Below are 17,376 nucleotides of genomic sequence, written 5' to 3' on the forward strand. Positions count from 1 at the left end.
CCAATTGTAAAAAAGATTGGCAAATTACAGACCACCATAAAAAAAAAAAATTGACTTACCATTATCCACCTCTGAATCTGACAAGGATTAACTTGCCTACAGTTAAATTTTGCAGAATGAAAACTCTGAAGGGAAGAATTTATATTCACATAAAATATTTCCAATTTGAGACATTTATCTTACTAATTAAGCTTGAGTTTTGCTTTTATGTTTGGCATTATCACTGTTCTCTGAACCATAAACAAGTTAATTCAGTAAACCCTGATTTTACATTTTTCCACCTTATACATTCAAACTTGATGGTCCCAACATAGCAAAATGTAAAAAATTGTCCTGGATTTTACACTTTATCACATTTTTTAAATTTTTTCAATTTGGTCCCCTGAAAAACGTATAATCGAGGTTCCACTGCTCATAAAAAGGTCAGAAACAAATACAGTGGAACCCCTATTTTACATTTTCCCACATTTTAAATTTTATAGAGCTTGGTCCCTGAAAAATGTAAAAATCAAGGTTCCACAATCAATGCTTCTGCAAAGAGTCTTTGAGAGTGAAACTTTGATGTCTTTTACAGTGGCCTTACACCACAAATAAACTCTTTAACATGCTGTTTTGTAACTCTATGTTGCTGTTAAACATTCATGTATGCAGTAACAATCTTTAAATTACTTATTTTGAATATGATTAATACTGTGTGGGGTATTGTGCATACATGCCATGTGTTTAGCAAAATATGATCTCGAAATTACCATGAAATAAAAAAAGAAAAATAAACTAAGGGAGTGTTCACACAGGGCAAATAGCATCCCTTGAAGGAATGTAGGCTTTTGCATCTCCTTGGTGGCCTATGCCCTCAGTAAACTGTACAGAGAAATAAATACCTCATTACTGGCAGCCAGTAGTACCATTCTGTAACACACAGGAGAGAAACATTAAATAAAACTTAATGATACTTTATTGGAAAATGTACATATTTCCATTTATTTCATCTTCTTTCAAATTCATGTCTACAGCTGCATGCTGTAGAATATGTGTCATAAATTTCTCATCTTGCATTCCACTTTATGATTGCATTACATAGTTTTCTGGTCCTGGAAGAATCTGCAAATAAAAAATAGTAAAATATAATAATATAGAAATATGGTCAAGATTGTAAATGTATGGGACACTGAACTGGTAAATATTTTACGTAATTTATAAAGACATTTACATTTAGTTTTTAACAGAAACACAAAATGCTATAATGTTCATTTTTCATGTTTCTGAAAGGTGCAAGGAACATTCCCCTACCACATTTGTTACAAAATTATGTGAAATGAACAGCAAAATAAACGAAGATAAAATGTAGTTTATTGGCAATTTCTGAAGTCTGAATTATCCTGTGGGTTGTGCAAAATCATGGAAAATTGATTACTTCAGCTACAAAAATTTCAGAAGCAAAACACTCCTTTACACAGGAATAAACTCCACTCTCTGATAAATACATAAATGTGGGTTTCCCCGATGGTGGTGGTAACATCATCGCCTTGTAATCAAAGGTTCGATACGTAGTGGTCCTGACCCTACTTTAAACTGTAAGTTCAGTCCTGATTAGTAGGGGCATGCATATTTCGTTTTTGACGAAAAAACGAAATGTGAAAAAACACATTGTAGTGTTAATATTTCATGCATTTCGTGACCATGTTTTGTCACGAAATAATGTGAAATGAACTGCAAAAAAAGTAAAGTGTTCCCCTGTGCATAGCACCACGCCATGAAGGCGTATAGGGGGTGTGGGGGTAACGCCCCACACTTTCTTGATCCGGTCGTGAGTGGGGGTGATGTGATCAGCATCACGCCCCTGACCGCCTTTACCCCCCAGGGTTTCCCCCAGGTACCCATGTTATTCGACGCTGGGTGAGCGCCGGGCCGCTTTCACCGTTAGAAAAGTTCCCGGATTTGAACTGCAAAAAGCTAAATTAACTCAAACACGAAATTTAGGGTTTATTCACAGACGCTACACCTTCTGAGGTCTGAATTGTCCTGAAAAAAGGTAAAGTGCTCCCCTGTGCATAGCACCATGCCATGAAGGCGTATAGGGAGTGTGGGGGTAACGCCCCACACTTTCTTGATCCGGTCATGAGTGGGGGTGATGTGATCAGCATCATGCCCCTGACCGCCTTTACCTCCCAGGGTTTCCCCCAGGTACCCATGTTATTCGACGCTGGGTGGGCACCGGGGCCACTTCCATCGTTAGAAAAGTTCCCGAATTTGAACCGACCGGGGATCGAACCCGGGATTTATAGCATGGTAGTCAGACGCGTTACCGACTGAGCCACCGAGGCCACATTATCCTGAGAGTTATGCAATTCCCAGAAAATTGATTAATTCTGCTGTTAATGTTGGAGAAGCAAAAATGGACACCTTTACACAGAAATAAACTTAATACTCTGATAACTACATAAATGTGCTATTAGAAGTGAAATGTAAATTCAGTGGAATAAGTGTAGTTTTTAAATCAAATTTAGGATTATATTCACAACTTTAAAACCAAAATGTCACTTTTCATCCAATTTTTCACCGCTATAACACTGATATTTTATTTTATTTACTGCTTTTGAACCTGAAATTGACTCAGTTTTTGTACCGAAATTTTGTGCCTCTACTGATTAGCCGATTAGCCTTCTGTGCCTAAAGTGGACTTTAAACCCAAAATGTAATCAAATACATAACTGTGCCATTGGAAAGGATAAGTTTTTTGTGTACAAAGTATAGTTTGTGTTATATAATAATGCAGAACAAAGCAAATTCTGTGCTAAAGCGATTGTTTTGTTTCCTCAAAGACACACCGAGGTGCTTGGCAGAAAAGCTGACGTAACTGATTGATTCATCAGTCCAGTTAGGTTCTATTTCTACATCAAAGACCTGACAACAATAAGTACGCTGTAACTAGCAGGTAGAACTTAATTGTATATGATCTTGCACTTTGAGCTTAGTAAAAAAAATGAACTTAAACCAAGCTGCCTATCCTCTAAGCCAGTGTTCCGCAACCGGTGTGCCATGGCACACTAGTGTGCCGTCAAAAGGTGAAAGGTGTGATGCGAACTTTTACCTACTATTGTAATATTGTAAGAAATTAATTGTCGATTTTAAGTAAGAAGGTGCTTGTTTATTCTTGCTGATAACTGTTATATTTTCATAGAAATTAAATGTCATTTATTTACTCAATACTGTTATAGTTTGCTCATCTTATATGTATTCTCGCCTGTAATATTGGGCCGGTTTGATGGGTTACAGGCAGCAAGCTTTGTGTTCACCACAAAGAAAGCCACGTAAGACTTTTAGCAAGCCTTTTAGCAGCCCGCACCAATCATACAATAGAGCTATTCAAGCGAGTTCTTTGTTTGTAACACTGCATCTTTTGTGTACGGCTGGCTGTTTTGTGCCTGTTTGTCGGCGCTTCTTAAACTTTATTGCTCTTTTCCTTCGCCGAAGGACCCACACATTGTCAGACAACAATTACAGTATTTCAGTTCAGTTCTATCACAGCTGTGCTCTGCAGTAGTGCGAATATTGGATTGGTACACCAGTCTTACTATTTTCTTTTTTCGATATGGATAAGTTCCTTGTACGGAGTGGCCCGTCCTCGAGTGCAAGTAGTGAAACCATCGAGCCCAAAAAAAAGAAACAGAAAGTAGTTCACCGGCAATATAGTGATAACTATTTATCTTATGGTTTTTTTTGGTGTGGTGACTAAACATGCTCAATCCCTGGTGAAAAACTCAGTAATGCTGCTATGGTTCCCAGTAAATTGAAGCATTTTTGCAGCAGACTTTCAAAAAATATTTTGGAGAGAGCGTTTTTGACAGGGTCCGTGATCCATTCAGTATGGATTCGAAATATCTTCCGAAAAATTTACGCTTACAAGAGGAACTGGCAGATTTGAAAGCAGACAGAACAACATTGAAATTAAAATTTTTCGAAGTTGCTTTGGATACATTTTGGTTGTCAATAAGCAGTGAATACCCGGCTATCTCTGAGATGGCAGTTAATGTGTTATTACCATTTTCAACTACTTATTTTTGTGAACTGGGTTTCTCGACGTTGACTGCAATTAAAACATCAAAGAGAGAGACTCAAATCCATCGATGAGAAATGAGGCTTGCTTTGTCAACGATTCCGCCATGAATCAGCCGTCTGTGTGCAGCTCAGCAGGCTCAAGTATCACATTGAAGGTATGAGTAGAGTTATTTACTTTGAAATTCGTATTAGAAATGTGTATTTTCTACAGTGAATTAAAGTTAATAAATTTTTAATAAATGCATAAGTCTATTCATGTTTTATAATAATAATAATAACAATGATAATAATAATAATTGATTACATAACGACATAATATTTCGTAATTATATTAAGATTCATATGATTTTGAGGAGACAGACATTTTGGTGTGCTGTGTTGAGTCTAGGCCCATCTGGGGTGTGCCGTGAGTAAAAAAAGGTTGCAGAACACTGCTCTAAGTTACGACATGTTTTATCCATTCTAGTAATTTTGGAAGTAGTCATTTCAACTAGCAATGTTCATCAACTTACCCAAGCCTAATTTTATTCCATCTCTTGCTCCTGTTTCTGCTTCTTCTTCTTCTTTTTCTTCTTTCGTGGTGGCTCCTCTACTGCTTCAGTATCATCTGGTAACAAATAAATAAATTGTAACTTCTAATTACAGTTGAATTAATTATTGCAAAGAAGATATAAAGAACACTTTTAACATGTGCATCATTAGTCTATATTCCAGCGTGGTTTGTTCCTTCACACACAACTTGACCTTAAGCAAAAGTTCCGAAAAATAACTAAAAAAAGAATAACTTGACTTTGATGAATGAGTTCTATCTTGGGTATTGAGCTAGTGGGGACCTTATTTTTTCACAAACCTGGGACAGAAAAAAGTTGCCACAAAAATAAGTGTTTAGGCATGTCAAGTACATGTTCTAAACACACACATTTCTTGCATTCAAATTCTCAAAATAACAACTAAAAATACCATAAAAATCCAACATCCTTTGTGCTTTAGACTTAAAGAAATAATATGTGCTATGTTTACATGTGTATAATATGCAAATTAGCTATAAAATTGTGTTTTAAGCAATTTTGATATTTGATATTTTTTACTGGTACTACACAACACCACATGTTAATGGATGTTTCCCATAATTTTTCACATTCTATTGGGACACGTCTTGCATCACCCCGCAAAGTGGTGGGTGGCATTTTGGAGGGAGATCGAGTATGCACCTACCATCACATGGTAGCTGTAACGTCTGTATTTGTCGTGCTAGAAACATACGGCACTACTGAGGAAAATGGCATTGTTTTGGCAGAGATTGGGTGTGCACTTACTGTCACATCGGAACCATAACATTGGTAATTGTCACACAAAAAATAACTGAAAATAACTTCCTCAAAAATGTTTGTCTGAAATTGTTACAAACAGGCATGGACTATGCGACCTACAAATTAAAATACTAGTATAAAAGCAAAATGGAGTTGTAAATTTATGTATATTTGGAAGAAAAGTATGCCAAAAAATAGATAAATTGAGGTCCTAGTAATTAATCTTATCTTACACAGGGGCTATTTGTTAACTTGAGCCAGCAAATTCCTTAGAAACATAGGTTGGAACATGACACCCTAACCAAACTACGGCTCTGGCATTGCCAAATGGTTAGCACTCTTGCCTTTGGTGTGATTGGCATTGGGTTGATTCCCAGTGAAAGCCTCCAAACTTCCAGTGTCGACACAGCATCGCGAGGACAATTGAGGAGGTACTTGAAAAGTATTAGTGAGTTCTGGTGTTGAAAGCAAGAGAAAACAGAGGTTAAGGGAATCAAAGTCACTTTGCAGACCCTAATTTTTTTTGGGAGTGCAATCTCAAGAACCGAAACCCAGAGGAGGAAGTGTACTGCTTATTCATATTGCAACTTTTTCACTTGCAGACTCTGAAATGCATGTATATTCCAGACGATCTGCAAATTCCGACATTTAATTGTTTTCCAAGTTTTCCAGATGTGTAAGCTACCCTGCCTATCTTGAAAAAGTGAAATATATAATACAGTCAACTTTCAATTCTACGACCCCAGACATAACGACCCTTTTCCCGGATACCATGAAAAATTTGGAACAAAGTTAAAAAATTGAAGGAAATCTGCCAAAAAATAAGTTTCTTGCACTCGTTTTATTCACTCATTCCCTCCACGACGACTCTACTGCTCGCAAGTGGATCTGATCTAAAAATAGACACCACCATACAAAGCTTGAGTGATAGCCAATAGCTAGGGGCATGCATATTTTGTTTTTGATGAAAAAACGAAATGTTAAAAAACACACTGTAGTGTTAATTTTTCATGTTTTTGAAAGGTGTGAGAAGCATTCTGTGACCATGTTTTGTCACGAAATAATGCGAAATGAACTGCAAAAAGCGAAATTAACTCTTAAACACGAAATTTAGGGTTTATTCACCGACGCGACACCTTCTGAGGTCTGTAATTTCCTGAGTGTTATGCAATTCCCGGAAAATTGATTAATTCTGCTGTTAATATTGGAGAAGCAAAAATGGACTCCGTTACACAGAAATAAACTTAATACTCTGATAACTACATAAATGTGCTATTAGAAGTGAAATGTTAATTCACTGGAATAAGTGTAGTTTTTAAATCAAATTTAGGATTATATTCACAATTTTAAAACCAAAATGTCGTTTTATATACCACTTTTCATCCAATTTTTCACCGCTATAACACCGATATTTCATTTTATTTACCGCTTTTGAACCTGAAATTGACTGTTTTTGTACCGAAATTTTGCTTTTTATTTACCAAAAATATGTGCCTCTACCAATAGCACTTGACCTCTACCCTTCCCTCCCCCAAGCGTGCCAATGTTATCCTGCACCCGACGGCCACTACCCAACACGCTAGACTTGTTTTGCCATTGTGATTTCGCTTGCTCTTGGATAAGCAAGCAGAGAAGAGAAGATCGAATTAATGTGCTTGGATGTTATTTTAAATCGACCTTGACTTGTTTCCTTGTCCTAAGAGCTACTGACAACTGGATTGGTATGGGGGCAAGGGGGAGCAGCCCAAAATGACTGTGCTGGACTTGCAGTCTTTGTCTATGTATATGACGGGTCAAGCTCTTTCATCGATAAATACACCACCTTGAGAAATTAGAGATAAGATCGCAGGAAATGTTCCAAAATACAGATGCGTGGTGCCTATAAGTCTAGACTATGTGTCCAGCTCTGACCTAGATTTCAGCAGGTTCCCCGCTTTCATTCAAAACACTTTCTTTACTCCCTGTAACACTGTTAAGAGACAATCAAGGCCAACTAAAGATCGTCATCCAAGCTTCCGCAAAAGTTTACTTCGATCTTCCGTGCATCATAACTCCCCATTTCCCACTTCATATGTTTTCCTAACTGTGCTGATGTCGTAATATTTGCCAAAAAACTGTTCAGTTCGCTGACTTCTCTCTCAGCAAATGTGTAGGGGGATGGGGGGCAGCGATGACGATTGTTTCAGCCACGATTTTCTTGCTCGTATGTGCACACGGGGTGATTACAGGCGAGGGTGGAAGTGGACCCCTCTTACTTTCCTTCGACGTCTAAAATGGGTCTTGAAAAGTAACAAAAACCATAGGACTAGTAAAAAAAACAAAAAAAAAAACACCCCACCCTTCCCAGCTCAATCTCCCCCACTGGTGTGCACAGCAATGTGATAATTGCAGAATTCAGGTCCTATTTCTTCTTAATGGTATTTACTGCATGGGAAATATTGCCCATATTATTGCCTGTTGCATAGTAAAACGTAAAGCAAGGGTCATTTCTTTCTTCTTCACACTGCTGATAAAAAGTTCAGTCTTCGCCAGTTGCGTGATCTTAAAATGCTGAGGATTTTCTCTTCGACCACCTGTTGCTCGAACTTCCAGCCGGTCTCTTTCTTTTTACGCTGCAGCTAGTGCCATTGTTTTGACTACAATGACTAGAGGCATGCAAAATTCGTTTTTGACGAAAACACGGAATATTAAATAACATGCTGTAATGTTCATTTTTCATGTTTCTGAAAGGTCTTGAGGTGCATTTTCCTACCCTGTTTTGTCATGAAATAATGCGAAATAAACTGCAAAATGCGAAATATACTCTAAAACACAAAATTTACCGTTTATATACAGACGCGACACTTTCTGAAGTATCCTGCGAGTTCTGCAATTCACGAAAAAAATAATAATTCTGCTGTAAATATTTGAGAAGCAAAAATAGACCCCTTTACACAGAAATAGACTTAATACTCTTGTAACTACATAAAGGTGGCTGCGGTGGCTCAGTCGGTAACGTGTCTGACTACCATGCTGAAGGTCCCGGGTTCGATCCCCGGCCGGTTCAAATCCGGGAACTTTTCTAACGGTGGAAGCAGCCCCGGCACCCACCCAGCGTCGAATAACATGGGTACCTGGGGGAAACCCTGGGGGGTAAAGGTGGTCAGGGGCGTGATGCTGATCACATCACCCCCCACTCACGACCGGATCAAGAAAGTGTGGGGCGTTACCCCCACACCCCCTATACGCCTTCATGACGTGGTGCTATGCACAGGGAAACACTTTACCTTTACTACATAAATGTGCTATTAGAAGGGATAAGTTTATTTTGTGTAATAAGTGTAGTTTTTATATCAAATTTAGGATTATATTCAAAATTTTAAAACCAAAATGCCATCTTATATAACATAACACTTTTGATGTGATTATTCACAGCTATAACACCGGAATTTTATTTTATTTACCACTTTTGAACCCAAAATCGACTGTTTTTATACCAAAATTACGTCCTCTAACAATGACTCATCCAGCATGCGAAGCAAAAAGTCGTTGTTTTGAATCTCGCAAAGCTGTTTTGATTTGAAGATAAAGAAATTCGATCACCAGAAAGAAAAACAAGAGTTAAACAACTTCATGTTCTGCGCCTTCTGATAAGCAAAACTGTAAATTTTATTTTGCATCTGACAAGAATAAACTTCAACACTCTGAGCATGTTGGAAAGAAATGCACACAATATAATCGCCACTTTTCTTCAGACCCATTCATGTGGGAGAAGAAAAAGTGCTCAATGTAGGAATGGACAGTGAGACTGATTTAAAGAAACATTATTCAAGGAGAAAATGTTTGGAGGAGTGGATGTTTGACATCGAGAATACTCCTAAATCCAACATTAAATCGTCGATTAACATGAGAGTAAATAAAGATCTCCCATTTTGATATCTGAAAATAACAGGTTTCATAAAGCTTGCTTTGAGTTCTTTTTATGCTGATGGGCTAATTGGGACTAAATATACAGTTTAAAGTACAATCCAATTCCAAACCCGAATCGACTGGGACGCTGTTTAATGTCATGTCCTAGAATAGAATATGCATTGGGTGAAAACAGATCGCAAGTTGTGTGTTTCCTTTTTCAAGCTGGATTACAATGCAAGTCGAGGAAGGAGTTTGGACTGCTCCCTTGAATGGGGGTGACTATAAGTTGGTTGAAGCAAAAATGTGACTTTTTTACGATGAATTTTACACAGGTGAACCAGAACAAAATTTACAGCCCCACCTTTTTTTTTTCCTTCCTGGTGCCTAGAAAGGTTGTGTTGTTTCTCCCGAGAGATATTATCTTACCAGTTAATCTTGTAACAGACAATGCTCCAGTAGACCTGTATAAAATCCAACATTCATTCTGCCCGATTATCTCCCGACTTTTGCTGGTGCCTGTGTGACTGGTGTCAAGATTCTTCGAGTTTCGCTTGCATTAAGCAAGAGATTGTTTTCCTTTCCATAGGTCTCAGTGCAAACAGGTTTCTCATGAACTAGAATTGTAAGAATTTCCTGGAAGAGCAACGACTGTGCACAATTGAAAGAAAGTAACATTATTTTAAATCCATTTTTGTGAAAACATTTTCATGTTCCATTTTCCTTCTCGCAACACGCATCCTGTGCATAACAGGTTGTATAACTACCAGGCATCTTTGAGTTCCGTTTAAGCTGAAAATTGGTGCAAATTCCAATAATGACCCCTTCCAAATAAATACCCTTTTCCCGGGAACTGTGAAAAGTCGTTGTATCGAGAGTTGACTGTGTGTAGAAATTGGAAGAGAATGATGCAAAAACTTACCATTAACAAATGAATTATGACCATCAATATTGTTATCATGTGAGTTGTTAATGGCCACATTTTCATCTTCTTCTTCAGCCTCTTCCCTCTTCCTCTTCTTTTTCTTGTCCTTCTTCCTTTTCTTTTTAAGCTCCTGATCCTGCAAGAAATTCCATAATTGTTGAACAGGAATGCTTATACAATGAGTTTTCAAAAGTTCATGGCATCCTAAATAAGTCGGTAACACTTTGAAAGCAGGAAATATATTGACAAGCAAGAGTAAATATCTTGTTAGGCTGAGCACAAACCAAGTAAATTGTATACTTTGACTACATTACAGCTATTTTAATATTTCCACTCAAATGTAAATGTATGATTGTTTTTAATTAAATCTCGGGTATAATGATATGGAATAATTGCAATGACTAGTCTTGCACATTTTTTTTTTACCTTGGCAATACTTAAGAGGCATGCATATTTTGTTTTTCATGTTTTTGAAAGATGTAACATTTTCCTACAATGTTTGTCATGAAATGTGTAATGAAGTGCAAAATGTGAAAAACTCCCAAGACAAGAAATTTGGAGTTTTACTTACTGACATGACACTTTCTGAAGTGTGAATATCCTGAGAATTATACAAATCACGGAAAATTATTAATTATTTAGATGCAAAAATGGACTTATTTATACACAAATAAATTGAATATTCTCATAACTACATAAATGTGTATTTAGAAGACAAATGTTTATTTGGTGTAGTAAGTAGTTTTTAAATCAAATTCAGGATTTTACCATTTTTACACCAAAATTTAATTTTATACATTGCTTTTGGATCCAAAATGTGCCCAGTTTTTATACTGAAATCTTGATCTCTTATTCACTATAAATATGTAGCTCTACAAATAAGGATAAGTGATATACTCATCAGACATAAATGGCACACTTGAAATGAAGGATTAGAACCATCATTCAATTAATTTATTATGCATAATTCTTAATAATTTGATTAGCCTCATCCATATTTGCAAGGCTAGAAGACATACATGTTCTTCTATAGCTTCTTTCATGACTTCAAGGTTTGTCCTTGGAATGTCTCCAGTTTCATAGAACTTGATCCTGTCCTCAACCTGTTCTTTCATCTTCTCTCCAAATATACACGTTGGATTCTCTGTAGAAAAGAACAAAACACTTCATGAACTTGACTGAGAATTCCACAGTCTTGTACTTATGTACGAAATGTCATGAAAGAATTCAAAACATCAAAACTGTTACAGAACACAGGGATAGATAATCTGCAACCTAATGTTCCGGTTCGAAAATATTAGTTTAAATTTAGAACCAACTGTTCACTTTTAACTGGTACTGGTATCAACAGCCTTACTGTTTCCTGCCACCCGCAATACTACGACACTGTAGCAATTAAAAATGTTCACAATGGTTTCAGATGAGTACTGGCAAGTATTAGTGAAAATTGAAACACCGATGCCGGACGATCCTCTTTCAGAGATTCATAGTCTGCAAAAATGATGGGTCACTTTCACAGTGTAAATAACCTGAGAATTTTCCAAAATGCCTAATTTTTATTATTTTTTGCAACAGCATTGTGGATAGAAATGGACTAGGTGATTAAATCATAATCTCATTTGAAATTATGAATATTGGTATAGTTCGATTGCAATCCTTATATTTAAAATAAATATTCTAAGCTATTTTGGTGATTAACTACCATCTTTCAGACCATAAAATGTCAGAGCTTTGCTGTTATGTGTTCACATACATAAAAAATTAAGAAAACAAACCACACAAACAATAATAAATGATCAAAATCGATGTTGCTTCATCAGAATTGGGAATTTTGTTGAAAAACAAGTATGAGCCATGATTTTGCCAATTCTCCTTTGAAAAAAATACCCTTTACAGTTCCAACAGATACCAATGATAGACTCCACTGAAGCATTGAATGCATTTTTGCAGAAAGACAAAATCACCAGATCGATATTGATACATTAGCATTGGCTCATCTACTAAGTCTTGTAAGTCACTATAGTGTTAGCACTTGTTTAACTTATCTCATATACATAAAACCGCAACTTACCAGAAAAACAGTCAATTCTGGAAGCAATGGAGCACTTATTAGCTAAATAGCGTGAAATCCTTCCTTTATTTTTGGCTGGTGTTTTTCCAATGTACGTTGAATGAAAGAGCAATCCATATTTTGGAGTGTTGGTTCTTGTTTTCAGAGCCCTAGAGAGAAAATAAAAGTATTAGCACAAAGCCTACACTAACCTTTTGGTGCAAACGGCCATTTTCACATGTAACCCCCTTGATGCCCAAGTCGATTTTGAGCAAAATGCAGAGTTTCAATTAAATGAGTGTAGATCAGAGGGTAATTGTCCTAGAGAGATGAGTGATATACCGTTGTACGCGGAATGAACCAGAGATTCAGACTATATAAAATTTAAGCAAATTCGGCGTATATGTGACCGGGATGTGGGGGGGGGCTAACTCTCTAAATTCCAAAATTTCGGAAAAAAAATTTGGTTCCCCCACCCTCCCTTCAAGAAAAAAGTACATGACAGTGTCAACATGCACATGGAAATGATCGCTGACATGTAAGGAACACAAAAAATATTTGCATTATTATCATATGACCAATGTAACTTGAGTTGTACCCCCAAAAGGAATGGTCGGCACGCCACTGATTCAAGCTTCAAAATGCAGCGGTACCTTGAAATGACTTTAGCTCAGAGACTATTTGCTCTGAAGATATGAACGATATACCGTTGTACGCAGAATGAATCACAGATTCAGACGATATATAATTTATGCACATTCGGCGTATATATGGAGGGGGAAAGGGGGGGAAATCCGCTGAAAATACTTTTTTAAAAAAATGGGATTTCTTCCCCCCCCCCGCCCCCTGAAAAAAAAGGATATGAAAAGTTCAAAATGCACATAGAAATTATCGCTGGCATGTAAGAAACAGAAAAATATTTGCATCATTGCCGTATGACCAATGTAACGCGAGTTGTCACCCCTGAAACGAAAGGCTTGTAACGCCATTGTCTCAAGCTTCGGAATTGAGCGAAATGCAGAGTTACATTGAATTGACTACAGCTCAGAAACTAAATGCCCTAGAGATATGAAAGATATACCATTGTACGCAGAATGAATCACAGATTCAGACGATATATAATTTATGCACATTCGGCGTACATATGGAGGGGGAAAGGGGGGAAATCCCCTCAAAAATACTTTTCTTAAAAAAGTGATGTTTTCCCCCACCCCCACCGAAAAAAATGTCAAAATGCACAAAATGCAAAATTTATGCAAATTTGGCTTATATATGGAGGGGGAAGGGAGAAAACCCCCAAAAATTATTTTAAAAAATTGTCACCACCCAAAAAATGTCCTCTCACTTGGGCACAAAACGACACCTACGCACAACATTCACGGACGAAAAGCTAGAACGCTGTGAAAAATAAGTGCCGATTCTTGCAGCTGCTTGAAATTCTATTTTTAGACAATGCAGGGTAACCCCTGTTGCAACTTGTGGACACTTGTGCTAAAAAAACAAAGGTTTCCTTCAGTGTGCTTCGAAATTCCATATTCACAACACAGATTCAACAACCAGTCTTCCCCCTTCCCCTACCCCCACCCCCTGCTTGCACCCTCATGGAAAACTTTCATTTTGACATCAGATACTGATAAACAAGCTTCCTTCGAATGCTGTTAACAGGAGGGAGTGAAAAGCATTGCTTTAGAACAACAAAGCCGGTCTTCCTTTGTTGGCAAAAATTTGACCTTGAAAAGAGACGCAAAAGAGAAGTCCCTTTTCCCCTCCATTTTCATGAAGACAAAAAAATGCAAAAAAAAAAACCATTTCTGTTAAATACATGTTAGGAACAATATAAAAAAAATCAAAATTCTAGCCAAAAATACAAAAGTTATAACGTAAAAACTACGACCTTGACACAGCATCTTGATCGAGACAATTGGTTCTGGGAGGGTTACATTTGGGTATCTCGATCGAGACGCTTGGGTCCCAAAAGGTTAAAACACGAGGTTTGACTTGCAATACCTATACAGATGCAACATGCTTCATTTTACATTTTTAGTTTCTACAAAAATTTCAAGTTTCATGTATGATTTAAAACTTTCCCTTCAAGTACATAATTACAGTAACATAAGATAGCTTCACTGAACATACACAGGGTGGCTACTCTAGACCATGATAAAATTCAAGTATAATTCCCAGTTTTCAAGGCAAATTTTCAAAAAATTCAAGCAGATGTTTTCTCTATTTCAACCTTACGTATTACAGCCTCTCAACATCCACACACAAATATCTTAATAATATAAAGAGTCTATGTGATTCCAACATACAAAAAATATAACTCAATTAAACAGTATACGTAATGTAATTAAAATATTTAATTTAAGATGCTGAGTTTCTATTTACAATTGGAGGCCACGAATTTTTGTCTGAGCGGAGAGAAAGTGCCAGGATAAACATACTAATACTAATAATAATAGTAATATAGTTAATAATAATATTATTATAATATTACTATTATTATTTATTTGTTTTATTTTACTTCGCCTCTTGTGGCACGTTTGGCTAATTTGCGAAGATGGGGATGAGTGATATGATGAAATTGATGAATGGACAGTAACAAACATCCATGCCCAAGCCAGGATTCAAACCTGCCGGGACCAACATTGTTATTATTATTAGTATTATTATTATTAGTAGTAGTAGTAGTATCATCAAAGACGTTATTATACTCGTAAATTATGCAAAAAGGGGGTAGAAGTTGGTACTAAAGCATTTGTGTTGAACAAACGATTTCAATTATTTTTTCTCCACATGGCACAGTAGTTCAGATCCCACTTCAAACTGTAGGTCAAGTCCCGATTAGCCTTTCTGAGCATAAAGTGGACGTAAAACCACAAACATTTTTCATTGATAGTTCGGCGCCCAGAACAGACTCCCTCCACCTCCTCCTAGCTATAGTTATAAACTTGAGAAGACTAAGAAAAGCAGGAATTACGAGCAAGAAAATTTTACGAAAATAATTTTTATTTGCATAAAAGGTGAATAGGATTTGGTTTAGAAAAAGTTGTAATTTTTCACGTCTACGGAGAAAAATTCAAGTAGAATTCATGCATAATTCCCGGAGCCAATAATTCACACATAATTCCTGGAATTCAAGGAATTCCCAGTGAGTAGCCACCATGATACACTTCCTTAGTCACTGGCAAGAAGTCAATATTCTTCAAAATATTCATTAGTACCAGGTATAAATACTCACCTGAACAATGCTTTCTCTGCACCAAGGATTTGCACTGTCGAAGCTGGATACTTTGCAAGATTCACCAATGAACCAGCTTGTGCAATAAGCCTTGCACCAACCTGTTCACCAATTAGTGTTGCCAGATTTGGTGCCACATCATGCATCTTAGTCTTCAGATATTGAGATAACTCCTTCCTGTAGTCTGCCAGTGCCACAACACGAGTTGCAAACAACTCTATATTCAGTAGATCAACAACTGAAATATCCATGCCTGGAAAATTAAAACAAATTAGTAGAGAGCAGAAAATACAATATATACAACTGGGGCTGAGCTAATTTCAATGTGTCAGTATTGGCCAATACTAGTAGCATCAATTGGATTTTATTTATTGATAACAGCAGATATTATTCCGGTATTTTGGTCCTTCACCAAAGTCTACAAAAAAGTCACCAAATTACCCTGGGCATTATGCAAAACTTCACCGGATTGATGCTCAGGACTACACTTCTACCCTGAAGATGAGAGTGACGTTATTGCTCGAAAGCTTGGAATCTTTTCCACAACTCACCTAGTCGATAGCCTGAGAGAATCTTCTCTCATTCGTCGCCAGGAAAGCTCCAAGACACTTTATGCAAAACTTGTTGAAAAACTGTACTTTGCGATTACATAATATACAACGCAATTCAAAACGATGATGTCAATTAGATATGTCTATATTTCCTGAACTAGATATACCGTATGCGAATGCTCTACATAACACTTTCAAGAGAAGGTCCTAAAGTTTCAAGTAGCACCAATAGAGCGCTAGCCTGATGAACAGCCACGCACCAGCATTGTTTAGTTATGGGCTAAGCGCAAAATGTTCTTCAATTCGTCTCACGTTCTCCTCTGGTACACACTGTGGCCAGGGCATTTGCCTTGTTTGCTGAAATTGGCGATTCCAATGACAATGCATTTCCTCGTTGGAAATTCAATGCTGCACAGCAGTTGCAGCCCCTCAGTTATAATGAAATCACAAATGCAAAAAATCTTGTATGGCCGTGTACTAGGTGAGTGCTCTAACAGTGCTATTTGCAACTTTAGAACCTCCTCTTTCAAATGTTATGTAGATCATTCACATAAGATGTAAAATTCAGGAAATATAGCCATACGAAACTGAGCCCATCTTTTTGAATTACGCTGTACATTCGGTTGTATTTCTCGAATATTTTGAACAAAAACTCTTGTAAATTGATGCTTACAATTGGGAGTGGAATACTCACTACACACCAACTGATATAGATAAATATTGTGAGCAACTTTTAATTGTTACAATTTTCAAGCATTGGTATTGGTGTGAATCTCCGAGTATCCAGCCATAATTCCAAGCTAACTCTGGACCAGTATCGATGAATAAATTTCAATCCATACTTTCCGATGATACATTAGCATTGGCTCAGACCCAAATTAGGCATAAACACACATACCAATTACAACATGGATGAACAAACCGAAATCCTGAGAGAAGCATTCGGAGGAACATCATCAGCCGATAATATTACACCATACAAGGCATACAGAAAATTCATTTCATATACATGGATAAGATTAGATATATAATCATAAAAATCTCAAACCGAAACACCGAGAGAGCAGGAGGAAAATAGCCAATTCCCTTCATTTTTGGGGGGGGGAGGGCAGAGAGAATGGTGGTGGCCATTCTATTCTCATGAAGTCTTAGAGAGGTGACAGACATAAGGCTGCTGTTACAATATTTAATAAACTACAATAACAAACATGACATTATAAATTTTTGCACTGTTGCTAGCTGAATTTCTAAAATCTGTGGCAGTATGGTACAGTTGGTCATATAATAGAATGTATTGTCTAGTTATTCATGCTGTAACCAGTTGATCCTTCTTTAGGAATGCCACTCTGACA

At 37.0% G+C, this 17,376-nt stretch overlaps 1 protein-coding gene across 2 annotated transcripts in view; it reads right to left on the reverse strand.

Moving 5' to 3' along the window:
* Positions 1–1,000: 1,000 nt before the first annotated feature.
* Nop56 (Nop56 ribonucleoprotein) overlaps positions 1,001–17,376 on the reverse strand; it is a 41,596-nt gene continuing 25,220 nt past the window's right edge. For both annotated transcript variants that reach the window (XM_083140845.1, XM_083140847.1), the window contains exons 6-11: positions 15,474–15,726; positions 12,254–12,402; positions 11,202–11,326; positions 10,180–10,318; positions 4,572–4,666; positions 1,001–1,101 (exon numbers count right to left, since the gene is read on the reverse strand). In XM_083140845.1, coding sequence (XP_082996971.1) covers positions 4,584–4,666; positions 10,180–10,318; positions 11,202–11,326; positions 12,254–12,402; positions 15,474–15,726 — 749 coding nt within the window. In that variant the 3' untranslated portion in view covers positions 1,001–1,101; positions 4,572–4,583. The remainder of the gene's footprint in view (positions 1,102–4,571; positions 4,667–10,179; positions 10,319–11,201; positions 11,327–12,253; positions 12,403–15,473; positions 15,727–17,376) is intronic.

This window comes from Lepisma saccharinum, chromosome 19, assembly GCF_977018435.1.
Source record: "Lepisma saccharinum chromosome 19, izLepSacc3.1, whole genome shotgun sequence".
NCBI lineage: Eukaryota > Metazoa > Arthropoda > Insecta > Zygentoma > Lepismatidae > Lepisma > Lepisma saccharinum.